The 18,295-nt window shown below is 38.9% G+C and overlaps 1 protein-coding gene and 3 long non-coding RNA genes across 4 annotated transcripts in view; 3 read left to right on the top strand and 1 right to left on the bottom strand.

Annotated features, from left to right (window-relative positions):
* LOC147519505 (uncharacterized) overlaps positions 1 to 3,891 on the top strand; it is an 82,385-nt gene extending 78,494 nt beyond the window's left edge. The window contains exons 3-4 of the long non-coding RNA XR_015212239.1: positions 3,401 to 3,748; positions 3,838 to 3,891. This is a non-coding gene — a long non-coding RNA (uncharacterized LOC147519505). The remainder of the gene's footprint in view (positions 1 to 3,400; positions 3,749 to 3,837) is intronic.
* Positions 3,892 to 8,075: 4,184 nt separating this feature from the next.
* Positions 8,076 to 8,509, top strand: LOC147519504 (uncharacterized). The gene is made up of 3 exons (XR_015212238.1): positions 8,076 to 8,139; positions 8,318 to 8,407; positions 8,480 to 8,509. It is a non-coding gene; the product is annotated as an uncharacterized LOC147519504 (long non-coding RNA).
* A 5,915-nt stretch (positions 8,510 to 14,424) lies between these two features.
* Positions 14,425 to 15,510, top strand: LOC147519503 (uncharacterized). The gene is made up of 3 exons (XR_015214241.1): positions 14,425 to 14,820; positions 14,907 to 14,981; positions 15,206 to 15,510. It is a non-coding gene; the product is annotated as an uncharacterized LOC147519503 (long non-coding RNA).
* A 1,317-nt stretch (positions 15,511 to 16,827) lies between these two features.
* LOC147519502 (uncharacterized) lies at positions 16,828 to 17,868 on the bottom strand. The gene is made up of 2 exons (XM_086594139.1): positions 17,421 to 17,868; positions 16,828 to 16,940 (listed from the first exon to the last, which is right to left on the bottom strand). Exons 1-2 carry the CDS (start codon positions 17,866 to 17,868, stop codon positions 16,828 to 16,830), a joined length of 561 nt encoding a protein of 186 aa, XP_086450265.1.
* Between the last annotated feature and the right edge of the window lie 427 nt (positions 17,869 to 18,295).

Genomic DNA, 18,295 nt, shown 5'->3' with positions numbered 1-18,295 from the left:
GAGGACCTATACTTCTAGGATCAACTAAAAGCGGTGAACGCCTCAGAGCATCCCTCGGGGGCTAAACACGCTCATACGCCAGGCGCTCTCGGGAGCTTACAGCTCAACGCCTCTCGAATCTCGCTAAGTTGGGGGCATACACTTTTCGATTCAACTAAAGCGAGAACGCTCAGAGCGGAACGAGGCATACGAGGGCTAAACACGCTCCATATCGCAGCGGGGCGCCTCGGGAGCTTACGGGCTCAACGCCCGGTCTCCAGTCTAAGTTGAGGACCTATACTTCTAGGATCAACTAAGCTTGGCGAACGCCGGGAGCGAACGCCTCCGAGGGGCTAAACACGCTCATACTCGCGGGGCCTCGGGGAGCTTACAGGCTCAATCTCGAATCTCGCTAAGTTGGGGGCATACACTTTTCGATTCAACTAAGCGGTGAACGCCTCGAGGCGTAACGCCCTCGGGGGCTAAACACGGCCATCATACGCGCAAAGACGCCTCGTGAGCTTACAAGCTTATCGCCTCTCGAAATCTCGCTAAGTTAGGGGCATACACTTTTCGAATCAACTAAGCGAGAACGGCTCTCCGGGAGCATTACATACCGGCGACTAAAACAAACTCCCATCCGGCGGGGCGTCCTAGAGAGCTTACGGGCTCCATAGCCTCTTTCATCCCTCGCTAGACGAGGACCGATATTCCTAGGGTTCACCACGAAGAACGGCTCCGGTGAGCACCATAACCCACGAGCTTGCGGGGCAAAGGCCCCTTCGTCCCTAAAAGATCAAACACTTACATAGCGTGTTCCCATCATTATCATAGCGGATAACATGTAAGAACAAGAATACATTTCGGGCGCAAAATTCATACCGTAATCAAAGCCATGAACAAATCGGACCACGAACATATACATCATTAATCAGAGTGTTCACCAAAAGAAGCACACATATCGAGGATCGGTGAAATCAGCTCCGAGCACCCGACCTGGCGGGTCTACCCGAAAAATCCGGTCGGTTACCAGCTTCTACATATACCAAAGGGCGAAGCGCCACTTTTCGTGGAAACGGTTCTCAAAATCAAGAGCTTAACCTTCCTCCGTCCGTCTTAAAGGAAAGCGGATGTTGATAAATTGTTGAACCGCGTTAAATATGTTTGGTAAGATCTAAAAAGGTTCCAAGCGGTCAAAGGTTGATGGGAGTGTAAATGTTGTTGATAGAGATGATGATGATGATAGTGATGATGATGACTTACTTCACGGCAATTAATGATAGTGTTGAAGTTACAAAGGCTTTTATAGGAGGTCCATTTTGTTTAAGCTATTATATTGGCCAAGTCATAAAGTTCGACATTGTGTTGATGTGATGCATGATGAGAAGAATGTTTCGAAAGCATATATTGTATCCGATCCTAGATTGAAAAAAAACAAAGGATCTGATACAAAGGCTGCTAGAGAGGATTTGAAGATGAAGGGCATCCATGATAGTTTGTGGATGCAAGAGGACTTAAATACCCGTAGCAGAAAAACCAAAGGCCTCCTATGTCTTAGATGCAGATGAGAAAAACATTTTTTCCAAATTTTGAAAGACTTTGAAACTTCCTTCGGCTTTTCGTCTAACTCCGAAAGCAACATTGTCGGTTCAAACCACCTTCTTTGCTCATGATGAAGTCTCATGACCATCATGTTATAATGCAATATGTCTTTGCGGTTGTTTCAACATGCTTTTCCAAAAACCCTGACTTTGCGAAGAGCCTTTCACGGATCGCCTTATTCTTTAGAATCTTGTGTTGAAGGTTTTATGTCGTAGGGATATGGAAGGTGCCAAAGTCATGATTGTAGAGGCGCCAGTGTCCTGGAAAAGCATCTTCCACCATCTTTTTTGATATTAGTATCCATCTTATGGAATTGCATCTAGCCGATGAAGCGTTGATTTGTGGACTGTGTGGCCTAGGTGGATGTATCCTTTTGAGCAAAGAAGTCAACAATGTCATATATTTTAGTTCAATTTCTTTTATAAAGATAGGCATTAACAACACACTTATACTTATTGCATTTCTCAATACTAACGTATGATGAAAGAGTGTAAAACATACCTAGCAATAAACGATATGTTGAAGGGTCAATTGTAGAGTCCTATATAGTTCCGGAATCCATCCGATATGCCATGGAGTACATGCCACGTGGAGGAAATAAAAATTGACTCGTAAGTTTTACCTTGATTTAAAATGGTGAGATCATTGATGAAGGGCCTTTGCTTTCGACTTCAAAGTTGTGATGCTAGAAACGCACAATGGATACAAATACGGAGATGGCTTATTTTTCGATTACAAGTTGAAAGACTTGATGAATTCTAAAGTGGGTTGTTCATTCTGGCTTTGAATTTGACTAGTTTTGGTAATTTATGAATAATCACGATATATGGACTTCCATGAATGAATTGCAGTGAGTATCGTAACTTGGTCCACTACCGTGGTAGAGGAAGAGGAATAGCAAAGTCGGAAGTGGAGATTCGCATTTAATTCATTGTCGGGTTATACAATAAGGTATTTTTTACTTTACATTTCTAGTAGCTAGGGTGAGCCTTTTAGTTTTGTTTGTATTTTGTTAATTTTCTTTTCTTTGTTGTATAGTTGTTGAAGGCTAAAGATACATAAGGTGACTTGTGGCAGTTTGTTAAAGGGCCAATGCACAAGGCTAAATCATATAAGAAGTATCGATTAATGGATTTGTCTTTTTCTACCAAGTCTCATGATGATATTGTTGTCACTCAAAACAAGTGGTGTTTGTATGAAGGCTATTACATCATTTATGGCAAGTAGGAAAGACAAAAATCCGGTCAATTCGAAAACCATGTGGTATGGGGTTATCAAGCAAATTTTAGAGTTGGACTACACAACTTTCCATGAAGTGGTCTTTATTGCGATTGGGTGAGGGTTGAGGACAAAACTAATGGTTGTAAACTTTGTCCCGATTCTAATTTGGTGATGGTCAACTTTAATAGGCTCAAGAGTGTCCATCATCAACTTGATGAGCTACCATTCTTGCTTCCGAGGCTAGTCAAGTGTTCTATTCAAATGATTTGAAAAATCTTGATTGGTGGGTGGTCATACATCCTCCTCCTCGATTGAGTAGTAACGTAGATGATCTAGAAGCGCCAACCTGGAAGTCCGTCTATTTTTGATGACTGCCTAATTTGCTACCCCGATGCAGAAAGTTCGCGAAATGATAGTAGTTGTAATATGTACTTTATTTTTGTTGTTGGTAATGTACACTTCAACGACCTCTATTTTTCTATTATTATTTTTTCGTTTTGGTTGATTAATTATATGTTGTGCCAATATCTCTTATCATGTAACAAGTTTGTGCTATATTAGTTTTTGATGAACTTACTTTATTTTCTTCAATCATTAGGTTGTTTTTAATATAATGGCTTCAAGTTCACAACGTCGTGGCGCGTCCCGGTCGTCTCCTTCAGGTTCACAACACCCACAACACCGTACAATGCCCCAGTCGTCTCCTTCAGGTTCACATCAACCTAATGTGTCCCAACCATCTAAATCAGCGGGAGACAATACTTTGCCATCTAGTAATGGTAAGCTGCCAATCATAGCGCACGCCGACGGTAGGGTCACAGGAGTTTATAGTGCCAAGTGGAGCAGTAGAGTCGGCTATTGGATACGAGCTATTGTCCCAATTTCTTATGCAAGTTGGGATAAAGTAGATGGTTCTTTCAAAGATGAAGTTTGGTTAAAGTTAATGGTAACTATTTATTTTATTTTATTATTATTTTTGTTTCCATAACCATACTAGTCATAGCATATATATAAATGTATATATGTGATTTGTAGGAGGAGTTCCAACTCAATGTGAACCCAACAATGGGGCTCGGAAAAATATAGAGAAATGGTTCACTCCTAAGTTTCGATATTGGAAATATGCTTTATGAGGTAAAATATTGAAGAATTGTGAATCTGAGCAAGAAGCTATTTCATCATGTCCAACGGGTTTGATCCAATTCATTGGGAAGCATTTGCAATCCATGAGAAATGCATAAGAAGTAAAGGATATGTGCTTTAAGAATCGAGAATAGAAGTATGAACTTAATTGGCCATACTTGTGGCGTGAAACCTTATGGAAGAATATTGGAGGAACTTGTATGTATCATTATCACTATCAGATCTCTTCCTTTCATTTGCTATGTTACTACTTAATAACTTTCTATGTATACTTGTTTATGTAGGATGAAGCTTAATCCAGAGAAGAAGCATAGACGCACGGATAGTTGGAAATATGGTCATAAACATCGAGATGGGACTGTTTTGGAGCGTGCCCAAGAATACTATGTGAGTTTGTAAAAAATTTATCTTAATTAAGTCTTGCAGTCCATACTCAAGTATATGCCCCAAAAATTTCAGGATCGAAGTTACAAGTGTTGAAGAACAGATGGTGAAGAAGCAAGTGAACATGGGGTGAAGTGGTTTACGACATCACATGTGATCCATTGGCTCAAGTTTTTGGGAAGGATAAAGGGAGTCAGACTTCGTGGATTGAGCTCTTGCATGTCCAACAAACAATTGCAAAAACGCTTGCTATCGCAGAGGAGCTTAGTTGAACAAGAGAGCTCAAGTAAATCGAAGCTCGAGGATGAATTAGCTGAGGTGAAGTCTACAGTGGGAAACCTCTTGGCTAGCCAAACGAGAATATATGGAGACTATGATGGCGGTAAGTTATGACTTGTGTGCTATTTCTTGTTTTCCCATAATTGTAACTTCTTTTTATTTATGTAATTGTTGTTGTTCACTGTGTATAGGGTATTCTTGAACATGTGAAACTTAATGGATCGCAAATGGCCAACCATCTACACCTACAACCAAGTTGATTCTACTTATGTCCTCGTCCCTCGTGACTCAAAGAAGTTCCAAATTTGATTAATCGAAATGGATCTTTGAACCCTCCTTCTAGGACTTCTTACCCGAATGTGAAGATATGGGGAGGAAAGGTGAACACGTGGCTAATGGGTATGTTAAGACCGACGGCCAAAAATGTCATTTTAGAGATATTATGGGAGATGAAAAGGTTGTCTATATTACCAATGTCTTGGTTGGTGATGCTCCTTTGTATGATGGTCCCTGTGGATGATATTTTGTATCTACTTAGATATAGCCGATGGAGGCTTCTTGATTTGGGTTTGGAGGCAGCTGCAATATGAAGATTAATTTCGCTTTGTTTTTGTTCGCTTTTAATTTGGAACTCAAGTACGAGGGACGCACGGTTTATCTATTGTTAGTTTGGCGCATCTTATATGGACCTTTTGTTCATGGATATGTTTAGTAGTGAATGGACTCTTTTTGTTTATATATGTATGTATGCTCCTTTGCCATTGATTGTTCATATGTATTGTGGTTACTTTTGCAGGTTTAGAGAAGTTTACTAACCCTTTTTAACTCCGCCAATGCAACTCATAAAAATTTGCATTCACGGGTCTCAAGCCGGATAAAGGAGGAGAGAGAAAGGTGACTACCGGTATTACTACCATGGATTGATTGATTGATTGTTCGTCAACATTTAACTGATCTAGGTCAGTTACACTCATTTTATTACTTTTTCTTGAATTATAATTGTGTTTAATTAATTTCATCCGTGTGTCGGGACCTTTGCCCTAAAATTCATGATCCCATGCTCAAAGAGAGGTAAAATTCACAATATTCCTTCTTATTGCGAAATGGGTTTTATGGATTGACTCATTTTGGTTTTCTTCTTAGTTTCGAAGTCCCCTAGACACGAGCATGATGCCCAAGTTCGAAGTTCGAAGCCGCATGCTTCATGGCGAGAGATTGGTGGGTTTCATTCAATCTTGTTTTAACTTCTCATTGTTACTTGGGTTATTAATGCTTATTACTCCTTTGCAGGTGATGGACTTAGACAGAAAGTTAGGGCGTGGTCGGAATCGCCTAGCAGAGGTTGAAGTACCACCACCGCTCCAAGCCTTTTTAGGTGAGAAATCGAGAAACTCAATCTCATTGATGCTCGCCTAGAGTAAATCTCCGTGAAGGAAAAGAATATTATATATCGAAGTGGAAATTTCCACCGATATTTTAAACATTTTAAACATTCAAAGATGGTTAGGATGGGATGGTTTCAGTTTCTCAAGTGATTTCTAAGCTTGCCTTAGTGTTTTGGTTATTTAGCACCGGAGTTCTCTTTTAGATTTGACTAATTTTTTGTCCCGGAATATTTTCGGTCATACGTTCCCTTCTACTTCTAAGTTCTATCTAACACACTTTTCTTTTTATGTCATCTCGGGGATATTAAATGTGCTAATATATTGGTGGATGCCGTGGATCGCTGAAACTTTGCAGATTTTGGATTGGCAAAGGTTTCTTTCTTTCTTAGCTTCCTGTAACTTGTTAAGCAATTGTAGTTCTTTGTCACCTTATATTGCTTTTTGTTCACCTTCGCAGGGCAACCAAATTCAATGATGTGAAGTCTAGCAAAGGGACTCCATTCGATGGCTTTGAGGTGAGCATTTTTTTTATGCCATTTTACACTCTGCATTAGGCGGGAATTGTGTCATGACTTCAATCTGATTGGGAAGTCAGGGTTTAATTGTTCAATACCAATCAATGCATGGATGATCTGCCTTTTGAATTCATGAATAATGTATGTAATGTTTTGTTAAGTCATAATACATTTTGTGAAATGTAGGTTGTCAATAGGAAGAGTCATGGCTATGGGCTGCGGTGATATATGGAGTCTTGGTCGCGACTGTCTTGGAGATGTTAACTCGTCAAGTTCCTTACTCTCATTTGGAATCTGTAAGTATTCTCTCGCCAAATTCCGTCTTAAATACTTTTTTTTCTGATTGAATTAATTGAGAAGTTATTTGCTTGTCATTGATTGTAGGATTAATGTAAACCGGTATTTAAGTAGTGGTAGATGATATCTTTTAGCATTTAAGTGACATTCAAGATGAGTGTATTATTGGTTGGTGACTTCCGATAGTATCGGTGGTTATATAATTTATTCAAAGTGAAAGAAGCTACCAAGGTAACATTTTTTTTTCCTCCCAATGTTCAAAATCTAGAGCTTCGATGGTTTCTCTTTGGTGTAGTTAGTCGGTCTTTGGACATGAAAATCATTCGCAGAAAACTCTTAATTGGTCCAATTAATCGCCGGAAGAAGTAGACCTGGTTGCTAGTCGATCCTCAGTATCGGTTAGCTATGAATTTCTAATTTAAGCGCCAAGTATGTTTGTATCGACGTGGAAATAATTATTTTTGGTTAACCATGAATCTCATGTAACTCTCATGGATTCCATTTATAGTTTTCAAATCAAATGGACCTCAATTTGATACATCATCTTTGTGGACGTGGAATAAATTGGTTAATGAACTTACTTTCAATGTCAAAGTTCCATTTCTCTCAAGACTATTCTCAAGTATGAGGTTCCGCTGAAATGATCGCTTTGTGGAAAATATTGTAAACAATAACAAAGATAGCTTAAAGTATATATCGAAGTGGAAATTTTGAGATCGGTCCATATGGTTTATCATCATTCCCCATCATATTCTTATCAAGTTTTAGTTGGTATGCTTGTGTCAAAGACAACATGAGAGCAGCCCACCCATTAGAGGGCACAACGGAAAATATTATAATACAAAGAGAATTTATAGACTTGAACTTGAATTATGTGTGGTTTTATTTGGACTTTTGGTTAGTTAGTTAAAAAGAAGAACAGGGAGGCATTACACTTTTATGGAGATGTAGAACCTGTTTATATGACTATACCGATTAATGGCATTGTTGGAAGAATGTATAGGAATTTTGCTTAGTTTCGTTGGACTAGATTAATTAAGCTAGAGAAGGAGATGTTTGATACAAGTTTAGATTGATTGCATGGAACCTATTTGCTTTTCAGGTTGATTATATTCACTCCATTATATTTTACCAATTTACTTTTGACGTAATCTCTCGTTTTCTCTATACTAGAAAGTTACTCGCGACTACAACTGTTTTTTACATTTACTTTATGCTATTTTGCATTTGAATTTTCTAAGCAAGCAAGCTCTACAAATGCTCAAGCGCGATCCCGAGGTCACGACTATGAATGAGCTAAAGCGGTGTCTTCGACAAATCTTCTTGTTCACTTGGTTTGTCTATGGTCGACTTTTTGTTATTATTATTATTATGTATTTATGTTCCAGTGTATGCTCAATCTGTCTGACACACATTACAAATTTACATTGAAGAAAAGGTGTGAACGGCTAAGTTTATGCAGAGATGATGCATTTACAGATGTTAGCGTCGAATCGGACGATATTTACGCAGGCAAAGAGCAGCTTCTGTTAAAGGCCGTGAATCCGAATCTGGTGTGTCAGGACCTTGCCCTAAAATTCATGATCCCAAGCTCAAAGAGAGGTAAAATTCACAATAGTCCTTCTTATTGCGAATTGGGTTTTATGGATTGACTCATTTTGGTTTTCTTCTTAGTTTCGAGAAGTCCCCTAGACACACGCGCATGTGCCCAAGTTCAGTGCCGAGCTCGCACGCTTTGGCGAGATTGGTGGGTTTCATTCCATCTTGTTAAACGCTTCTCATTGTTACTTGGGTTATTAATGTTTATTACTCCTTTGCAGGTGGTGGACTTAGACAGAAAGTTAGGCGGTTGGAATCGCTTAGCAGGAGGTTGAAGTACCACCGCCTGCTCCGGCTTTAGGTGAGAAATCTGAGCAGATGATTCCATTATTATTTCAAGAACTAGCTTTTGATCTCGAAAGTATATTATAATTTCTTGATATTCCCTTAATCCCGCATTATATAATGGATCCATATTCCCTTAAGCCCGCTTTTTGCTTTTAGCTTGATAAGGAATTGGTCAACCCTCGATGGCCTTCTTAAAGTCGAGAATGGGCTAAGGGCGGCGACTCCTAGTAGCAGTTTACTATGTCCACAACGGATTCTTTCCCCGTAAGAGGATAAGAGTTGATAGTGGGCGGCCTAAAGGCAAGTCAAACTCCCAACTTACTACAACCCCGATTCCTATTTTGAATCCCGGAAAACTTATTTTGTTTCAAAAAGCAAGGTTTACTAGTGAAGCGTGTTTTCACCGCAATCAAGCCCAGTCCTTTCCACAACCTATCTTTGTAGCAACCGATTTTATAATAATAGGTTGTTAGTTCATAGGTTGCTATTTCCTATTCTCAACCAATCTTTTTAGCCACCTATCCTGAAAGTACATAAATGCTTTAGTAATAGAAGGGGTTTTTCATCCTTCAATAAAGGGGTAAAGCCATCAAGCCACCTCTGTCTATCCCGATATTGAGTCGGTCTTAACTCCTTTTCATCGGCCAAAGTAGTAAGTCCATCAATCAGAAGTGGAATAGTCTCACTAGCCCGTATAATAGTCCGGTGGTGGGAGAGTAGAGTCTGTGCTTTGGTGGGCACCGGCACACAAAGAAGAAGTAGCTCCATCAACACAGCTCTAAAGCGCATCTAATCACTCAATTGAAAGAGAGGGCGGTGGGCATACAATTCTTCTATTTCATTTATTGCTCGCTGTAATCGCTGCGTGATAACAAATTCAATTTCTTGATCGGATGCGATCGAGAAAGGAAGGAATTTTATTGTCCCACCCGGGAAGGAATTAGGTTCAAATAAAAAGAAATAATTCGTTGTTTCTACCTCTTTTTCTCGTGGTAGGTAGGGAGAGCGATGAGAAGGGGAGATTCATTTGCAAGAAAGCTGCCTTGGCTGCAAAGGAAAGGCGATTGCTTGGTAATGGTAGGTAACTCAACCAAAGTAAGAAGAAGCTCAAGTGAAGCAGAAGGGGGTAAGTTGACTCTCTTTCATCAGCCATGGCTGCCTCTCTCCGGCCAGGAGGTTGCTCTAACTTACTTCATTTTCTCTGTGTGTTGTCTTGAAATGTCTGGATGAAAAAAGGAAATGTAGCGAACCGGAGGGAGCACTTAATATTGCCACTTGCAAATGTTGGAATAAGGAATAAAGCACGGAAGCCTATGAAGCGTGTACATTATCTCTCGTTCACCATTTGGTAGATCTTAATCTTTCAGTTCATTCGTTTAACAGTTCTATTTGCATCTAATATAAGATATAAGATATAACATTGCACCTCGCTGGCAATGTTAAGAACTCATTGGCCATTCGACTTTCGCCAAAAATGGGCGAGCCTAGCAAGACCATTCAGTACACAAGAGAGAGTTGTTATGATATCCACTACAACTATTCTTTAATTTCTATATTGTTTCTTTGATAAAATAACTAAGTTTCTGACTTTATGCAGTTCAAAGCCCTGGCTGGAAATGATATTATCGGTATCGATTTGGGTACCACCAATTAGGTGTGTTTCTGTCATGGAAGGGAAGGTATGAGACTTGTCAATTCTCCAAGAGTTTACTTAGTTAAGGTTGTTTCTTATTTGTTCTTGTCATGTATGCAGTCTGCAAAGGTGATTGAAAATTCAGAAGGTGCTCGAACCACTCCATCGCTGGTAGCCTTCAACCAAAAGGGGAACTTCGTTGGCACTCCCGCCAAGCCGCCACCAGAACAAACCCGACACAAACACGGTCTCCGGGACTAAGCTGCCCGATTGGCGTAAGGTTTGATGACCCACGACACAAAAAGAAATGAAAATGGTTCCATACAAGATAGTAAAGGCTCCAAATGGAGATGCTTGGGTTGAGGCCAATGGACAACAATATTCCTTAATCTACTTGCTATAGAACACGAAGCCGGGGATCATCTACTGCGACTGAATTCTTAGTTATGTCCTATGTGGAGCATCTGGTTTGAGAAGTAATGTTTTAATATATATACTTCTGCTATTTCCTTTTCCTAACTTCAAGATCATTTGTTTGGTCGGAGTTCTTTACAACAAAGCCATACCCCTGCGGATCCATCAACTTTGCCCAAGTATCCACCGAGCAAGGAGTTTGATACTAAACTCCGGGATGAGGAAGCTAGAAGGTATGTAATAATTAATTTATTTCAGCTTATGTCATTCTTTTGTTCGAAAATGCTATTCAGCCCTATCGGGTTTAATGTGTCGAAAGTGAGACTCCCTCATGCTCTTTGTTTTAGGTGGCAAACCATTTTTCAAAATGTTTTTCTTGTATTTGAGGCCATTTATGTAATGTGAGGCTTTTGTAGCATCTCCTAGAGTCCCTATAGATGGTTTTAGATGGTAGCTAGAAGCTCTTCTGCCCTGTTTTGAATATGAAAATGAAAAGGAAGATCCGTAACACTAACTGGAGGGATCGCAACCTCTTCCACAAAAGGCACAAAGTGTTACTATTTTTTTCTATCATGCAATTATTTTCTATCATCGCATCGAATCCGGACGATATTTATGCAGGCAAAGAGCTTACTTCTATTAAAGGCCGTGAATCTGAATATGGGAGGAGGGATTCGAGAAACTCCAACGCCGCAGCGAGATCCAAATGTGAATGCCGAAGTTACAAATCTCATTACAAGTATGTCCATGTCTTCATATAATTGTTACTCGACCTTTAATGCCTCCCCGGGGAATCTCGACGAAATGCTTAAAGAGCATGAGAGGAAAATTCAACAAAGTTGTCCCAGAAGCTCGTCTCGATAAGGTCAAGACCAAGAAGAATATTGGTGATGGCATCCAATCCGCGCTTACTTTACTCGGGAGAAATGGCAGATGATACTTGGCACTTGCTGTGGTTTGACTTTTCATCAGTCCTACAACAATAAAAGCTCAAGCCTTGCTATTCTGGTTAACAATTTGCATCAAGTGGAGCTTTTAAGAGAAGGGTTGTTTGGGGTTACCGAGCTACATTGTGATATGGAAGGCTGATTAAGCTATGGACTCTTTGGTGGCCCAGAGGGTAGATGACCACCGATTAAGTAAAGCTGTTATGGGAAATTTGTAGTGGTCGCTCCAGCTAATTGTGGCTTAATGTAAATGAAGAAATGTTGTTGCGTACGTATTGGTCTGTGTTTTAGATGATGAGATTCCTCTCTTGTACATTTAAATTGGAGGGGAAGGTGGGATAAGGTAAATATTAGGATGGAAACCAAAAACAAATATTATTTTTTTTCAAATATATAATAATTTGTGACGCCTGACAGGCGTCAGTAAGCCTTTTAAAAAAAATACAAATTTATAATTACTGACGGTACTGAGGCGTTAAATTGTTTTGGCGCCAAGTTATAGCGCCAGTTTTTGGGGAGATTCGAAAGTTCAATAGTGACGGCGTATAGGCGTTAGTAATGCATGTTTAGTGACGGCGTACAGGCGTTAGTAATTCATATTTAGTGACGGCGTACAGGCGTTAGTAATGCATATTTAGTGATGGCGTACAGGCGTCAGTAAATTAGAAATTGTGACGGCACCTGGGCGTCACAAATAATTCTGACACCAACACAGACGCCTAAATTCCAACGCCTCCCAGGCGTCACAAATATTAATTCTGACGCCTCCCAGCCGTCACAAAAGTGTTGTTCTGTTGTAGTGAAAGTTCGATGCAATCCCTACCAACTTGAGTCCGATAGGGCAAATTTGTGAACTTGGGCTGTATAACCTTCACAAAATGTCAAAATCCTTCACCCTCCACAAAACTAAACGGCAACTCATCAACAATAATCATTCTAGACAAAACATCTCTACAAGCTTTTAAGCTAAAACTAACAACAACAAGCTCTTTATCTTTGAAAGACAATGTTTGTTGTGATTTATCAGCCACCACCTTATTGTTAGGATTCTTCTTACATACTTTCATATGACTCAACATATTAGAAGTTCCACTACCTTTCGAAGCACAAGCATAACTAACAGGGCAATAATTTCATTTGACTCTTGGATTTTTGGGATCACAACCCTCCATCTTATGAAAATGATCCCAAGCAGGGGAAGAGAAGGATTTTCTTTTATTACCTGCCATAGTATAATCGACCATATCACTAGGAACCTCAGTAGAAGCCATCTCTAATGAGATTGTTTTCCTGAAGAGACAAAAAAAAAGAACACTCAGGAGATTGATTAAAACCACCACTATGTTACCAACATTACAATTATTTTCAAAAACTTTTCGACCAATGATGATAAGAATGATGATGATGAGTTCTCTACTTCACTATACTAGCCGAAATAATCAAACTTAAACAGGCCAATTAGGTAATGTGATTGATTTAATTTGAACTCTAGTGGCAAGCTTTAAAGGACAGGACAGGACAAAATAAAAGCACTACGTACAGAAAAACTTAATGTTTTCTTTTCCAGAAATTGAAGTATGGCTAATTTGATTTGTGCAACAACGAGAAAGAGAAAAAAAATAGTACAACATTAAAGCTGTGCTGTATTCCCGCCATAAAACTTCACACCATACCACCACCCAATCACTCTAACACAATAACACACACTCCCCTCCAATCAACACACACTCTCTCATTCATTTGTAAAGAAACATAGTTTTAGAGGAGAGAAGAAGTTTTGAGAGAAATAAATGGGTGATGGCAAACCAAACAAACAAACAAGCCAATGAAACCAAACAATCACAGTTAAGAAAAACTAATAAGCAAACCAAACAAACAAACAAAACAACAAAACCGCAACAATCACAGTTAAGCAAAAAATCACATAATCAATGAAAACCATTTAAACTTCTTACCTTGTTCTGAACGAAGAAAGAGATGAAAGAAAATCACAGTTTCATTGTGGAAGAGTGGTGGAGGAATGGTGGTGAGAAAGCAAGAAATGAAGACTGGTGGGGGGAGGTGGCGGCTCTGCCCTAGTTTTTTTCTAATTGCGATACATTACTAATTGGTAGTTTGGTAATTGGTATGATACGTTGAGATATTGCGGATCGGGTCGGTTATGTTCGGTTATCCCAAATCTAAACCGAGTACCGAACCGATACTGTCGGTTTTGCAAATTCACAAATTGACCCAAACTGTCTTAAATGGATAACTGACCCGTATGGCTCGGGTCGGGTCGGGTCAATCGGTTTAGTCAGATACATCGGTTTCCTAGTTGTGCCTCAATGTAGTAGGAAGACTACTAAAACTAACGCTTACATTGTCACCCATTGTCATTTCTAGTCATTTTTATCACCCGTCGCCCCGTCCCATACTGAATTTTTTGGAATTCCAACTAATTAGGACTGTATACTTGTAAAAGTAACAATTAAGGCAACTTTATTTATGATAGTAACCACATCGCCTCATTAATGGTTGGGTTTGAGGGTTTGAGGGTAGACCCAAACCATATTTTTCATTGAGGCCGGATCTTCTCCGCCCGGGTGTAAAAAGGAGCCTTTTACACCTAACAAAATTATATTGACACCTATCCACTCATTTAACCCCAAAAGTTTACGGCAACTAACAGTGTTAGATAAAATCCAAAAACAAAAAAAAATCGGCTACAAATTAGGAAGATTCAGTGTGTGGTTTATCTCCACATTCTCTCTCTCTCCTTCAAACATAGAACAATATTCAAATTCATCTTTCCACCCCAACAAAAACCCAATCTCAAATCTTATTACTCAACTCTTTTAACCAACCCCACTTCTTCAATTGAGAAAATTTTCATCTTCTAATGAGAAGGGGGAGGAAGCCTAACAATTTAAACACCAAGAAATCGAGGGGCTGACAGTGGAATGAGATGAATTGGCACTTGCAAATGAAATGAGACAAGTTTTTTGGAAGGTTTAATGAAGACTAGTTATGATTTGAGTAAAGTTATTGCAATATTGGGACTTGTACTGCTTAGTTGTGGAGCTTGGGTGGCTTATACTACTCAGTGTTCGCCACTTTCGGATTAGTACTTTGAGAGAGGAATTGTGAGCAAGGTTCTATGCAGACATTGGCTATTCTTCTTGCGGCATTCTAAGCAATTATAATATAAGGGCACACAGTTTAATTATCGATTTTGTAGGGGGTTGTTGCTGGCTTGCTAGTCCAAAACACGCTAAAATACTTGCTTCAGTTTGGACAAGTATCTTCTTACCTGGTGAGCATTTTATTCTTTTGCTCTGTATTCTAGCTGGTAATGTTGGTAAATGCCTTATTTGAGTTTCATTCATGATTGTTGTAGAGATTCATTTCTACTCAAAGTCTTCTTATATCGTGAATGTAAAGTTTAACATTGCTTTTGTTTGAGCTGTTAAAGTCGACTTTCCAACTATTCTCGAAGTTCTATAGTTGATTTTCGATATGTTATTGTTTAATTTGTAGGGATATAATGCTCTAAAGGACTTCTTCCCAACCATGGCAATGAAGCCAAACCCTCAATGCTCAAACTTGGCTTGTCTGGAACGACAGGTATTATAGCTTGCACAGAACCTTGCTCACAATTCCTCTCTCAAAGTATAACTGTTTCCGAGTATCCTCAGTGCCACTTTCAATTATGTACTTAACAACTATGTGTAATGGATCTTTAGCTTAAATGGAAAAAGCGCTTGAGAATTGGACTATGTCTCCAATGTATCTCAAGAGATGGTGGTTCAAGTCCACCAAGATCCTTCAATGATTTGTAGAAAGATTGTCTAATTAGCCAAGGCGTGGAGGTAGGGATTGTGCTTCTTGAATTGTTAGTGGTTATGTTTTCTCTTTAATGCATTTCTTTCCCATCACCCCTTATTGACTCCATTAACCAAACACAGCATACTTTTTGTGTTTTGATATAACAATAGATCTATTTCCTTGCTTCTTCCAATCTTGTATTACTTTCATGTATCATAGGACTGTCTGAATTTTGCATTGGCTTGATCTAGTATAGATTCTTTGATATTCCAAATCTGAGTTATACATCCATGCACACTGTATATGGCTTGTCAGGTAGAACATGGATGAACTGACCCCAATTTGGATATGTGAAACTGTTCAAAATGTTCATACTTCCATATGTGTTTTTCACTACATCAAATTTTAAAAATATTTGCATTGAGATGGGCTACGGGGAATATGAAATAAAAGGGGATCCAACGATGTTGTACAGACCTTTAATAAGGGTGTATTTTGGAGCTGCTTACTTAAAGTGGCTGTCAAATTTTGAGGGGTAGTATGTCTGCAATTGCTTATGATTTTACTCTAGCTGTATATAATAAGCTTCCTCTTCTTAAGTTTAACTGTTTTGCTCTGTGATTGGGGTGAACTCTCAAGAGTGTAATTCTTTTGCAAATATGAGTTCAGTATTTCACTTTTAACTTTCATTTGTAGCACAATGTGTTGTTTATGCCACTCAACTCCATGATTTTAGGAGTAGGACCTTCCGCCCTAGACACCTCCTTAAGAGTTATACTGTCCGTTTTAGATCTTCTTGTTCTTCTAGCACTCAGATCTGCTTCCTAAGTCCATTTTTTCATTAGTTAAAACTTTCCTTGACATTTCTGAGTAGTTAAAAACTATTAAAAGGTGAGGTTGAGATTTTCTTTTTTCTTCAAGTTATTATAACATGAATTGTGGAGATGAACTATAATTCTGACAGAAAATATGATATCTAGCAATGAAAGGCCCCCTATACCGACTCATTAGGTAGATTGCAGTATCCTTATTGGAATTGATAATTTTGATATGATTCTTGTAAAACACTAAGGTCACATGTGTACAGCTTCTTTCAAACTAAATTTCACTTTGTCATTCTATGTATGGTTAACAAGACTTCATATTATTAGGAAGATAGGCATTCCCCTTCTCTCTTCAGAGGTTATGGGAAAATTTTCCCACTGTTCACTTGGAAGAGGACACTATTGGGTAGATTGCATCCTTGAAATCTTCATAAAATCTTTGCTCAGAAAACCGATTGGCACGTTTCCTTGCAGCTGTTGCCATCTTAAGTCTCTCTGCTACTGGGAACCTCAGAAGTTGGGGATGGCATTAGCATACTCATCGGCATCTGAAGCAAGGAAACCCGTCTGCTGCCCATCTTCTTCCAAAACAATGTCCATTTTAGGGCCTGCAGACTTATGAGCTGGAGAGAACACCAAATAGACACTGTAAGTGGAAAATTACGTTTGCATTTGATACTCCAGTTGTCTTGCCCTCCACTTTTAGCTAAGAAACACTAATTAGCTAGTAGCATCCCAAGACAGTATAATAACGTCATCGGCAAGTCATATTTGTCCAAAATACCATCGTTATAATTCAAGAATACAAGAGTTAGAGTGAAAACACTCAATTTACAAATTCACTGAATTTTAAACAAACAACAAATAAAAACAAAATGTAAGTACGTAAGTTTTCTCATTTAACTACAAATCAAGACTTCCTACATAAATGAAATATAAAGCAAGCATTATTTTTTTTTTTCTTTCCAACAACTAAAACTAATCTAGATAAACATATTGTAGCTTCTGCATATTGGTCGGAACTGATCCAGCCCACTTGTCCAACTTTCCTTTTAAAACAGTTTCCCACATTGTTGCTTCTGGCCATCTAACAGACTACCAACCTGGGCAAACCAGAGGTAGAGGAGTAGTATCCTTTAGCACAATTGGCACAAAATGTGTTCCTTCATTTATGTGGCAAACAACGATTATCCGGAACATTTCTCCTGGACCTGTCCTCAACGGGAAGTACGTAACACATAATTTTGGTGGCGATATAGTGACAAAAACAACATTAAAAACACTTGCAACTAAGGAACCCATGTCCGGGAGATCAAGCCATTCTTTCTCATTCATTATAGAAGACTTGGTACACTCTAAGTTTCTTTTGTGGTTTTCAAACTCGTCATTATCGTACAACTCTGTATAGTAATCTACATACTGCATCAACTCTTCCAGCATAAGACCCCTTACTGTCCGCCATGCTAAATCATCTGTATATCCTAGCAGTGTAGCTATGGATCTATAACCACAATGCCCATCCGGGGTTACCTCAGCCAAATCTTTAATCATATCGCATATCAAAGGATTAAAGTCACTCAAAATATTTTCTCACTTATGCTTGAGGTCTTCATTTTTTAGAATTATCTCCGGCCCAATATTTTTTTTTTTCTGTTTCTCTTCAATTTTCTTTTGCCCTCTTCTCTTTTCTTGTCATCATTATTGCTGACAATTTGAAAGTCTTCCAAATCAAATTTTCCGTCAAGAAGTTCTTGAAAGCTAAATGAGTCAAGGTCATCAGGCGATCCACTCAACCCCAGTAATACACGGATTCATTATTGCTGAACTCCAACCTTCTATGTGGCGGTAATTTATATTCCTCAAATTTGAAAGTCTGTATTAGTAAAGAGATTGATATAAGCTACATTGCTACAAAATGAAAATCTAAATATTGGCACGTAAAAGAGGTATCCCAACAACAAATAAAATGATATCGGGA

This window comes from Coptis chinensis, chromosome 2, assembly GCF_015680905.1.
Source record: "Coptis chinensis isolate HL-2020 chromosome 2, ASM1568090v1, whole genome shotgun sequence".
Taxonomy (NCBI): Eukaryota; Viridiplantae; Streptophyta; class Magnoliopsida; order Ranunculales; family Ranunculaceae; genus Coptis; species Coptis chinensis.
The sequence above is the reverse complement of the archived record's forward strand: the minus strand, read 5'-3'. Positions and strand labels throughout refer to the sequence as shown.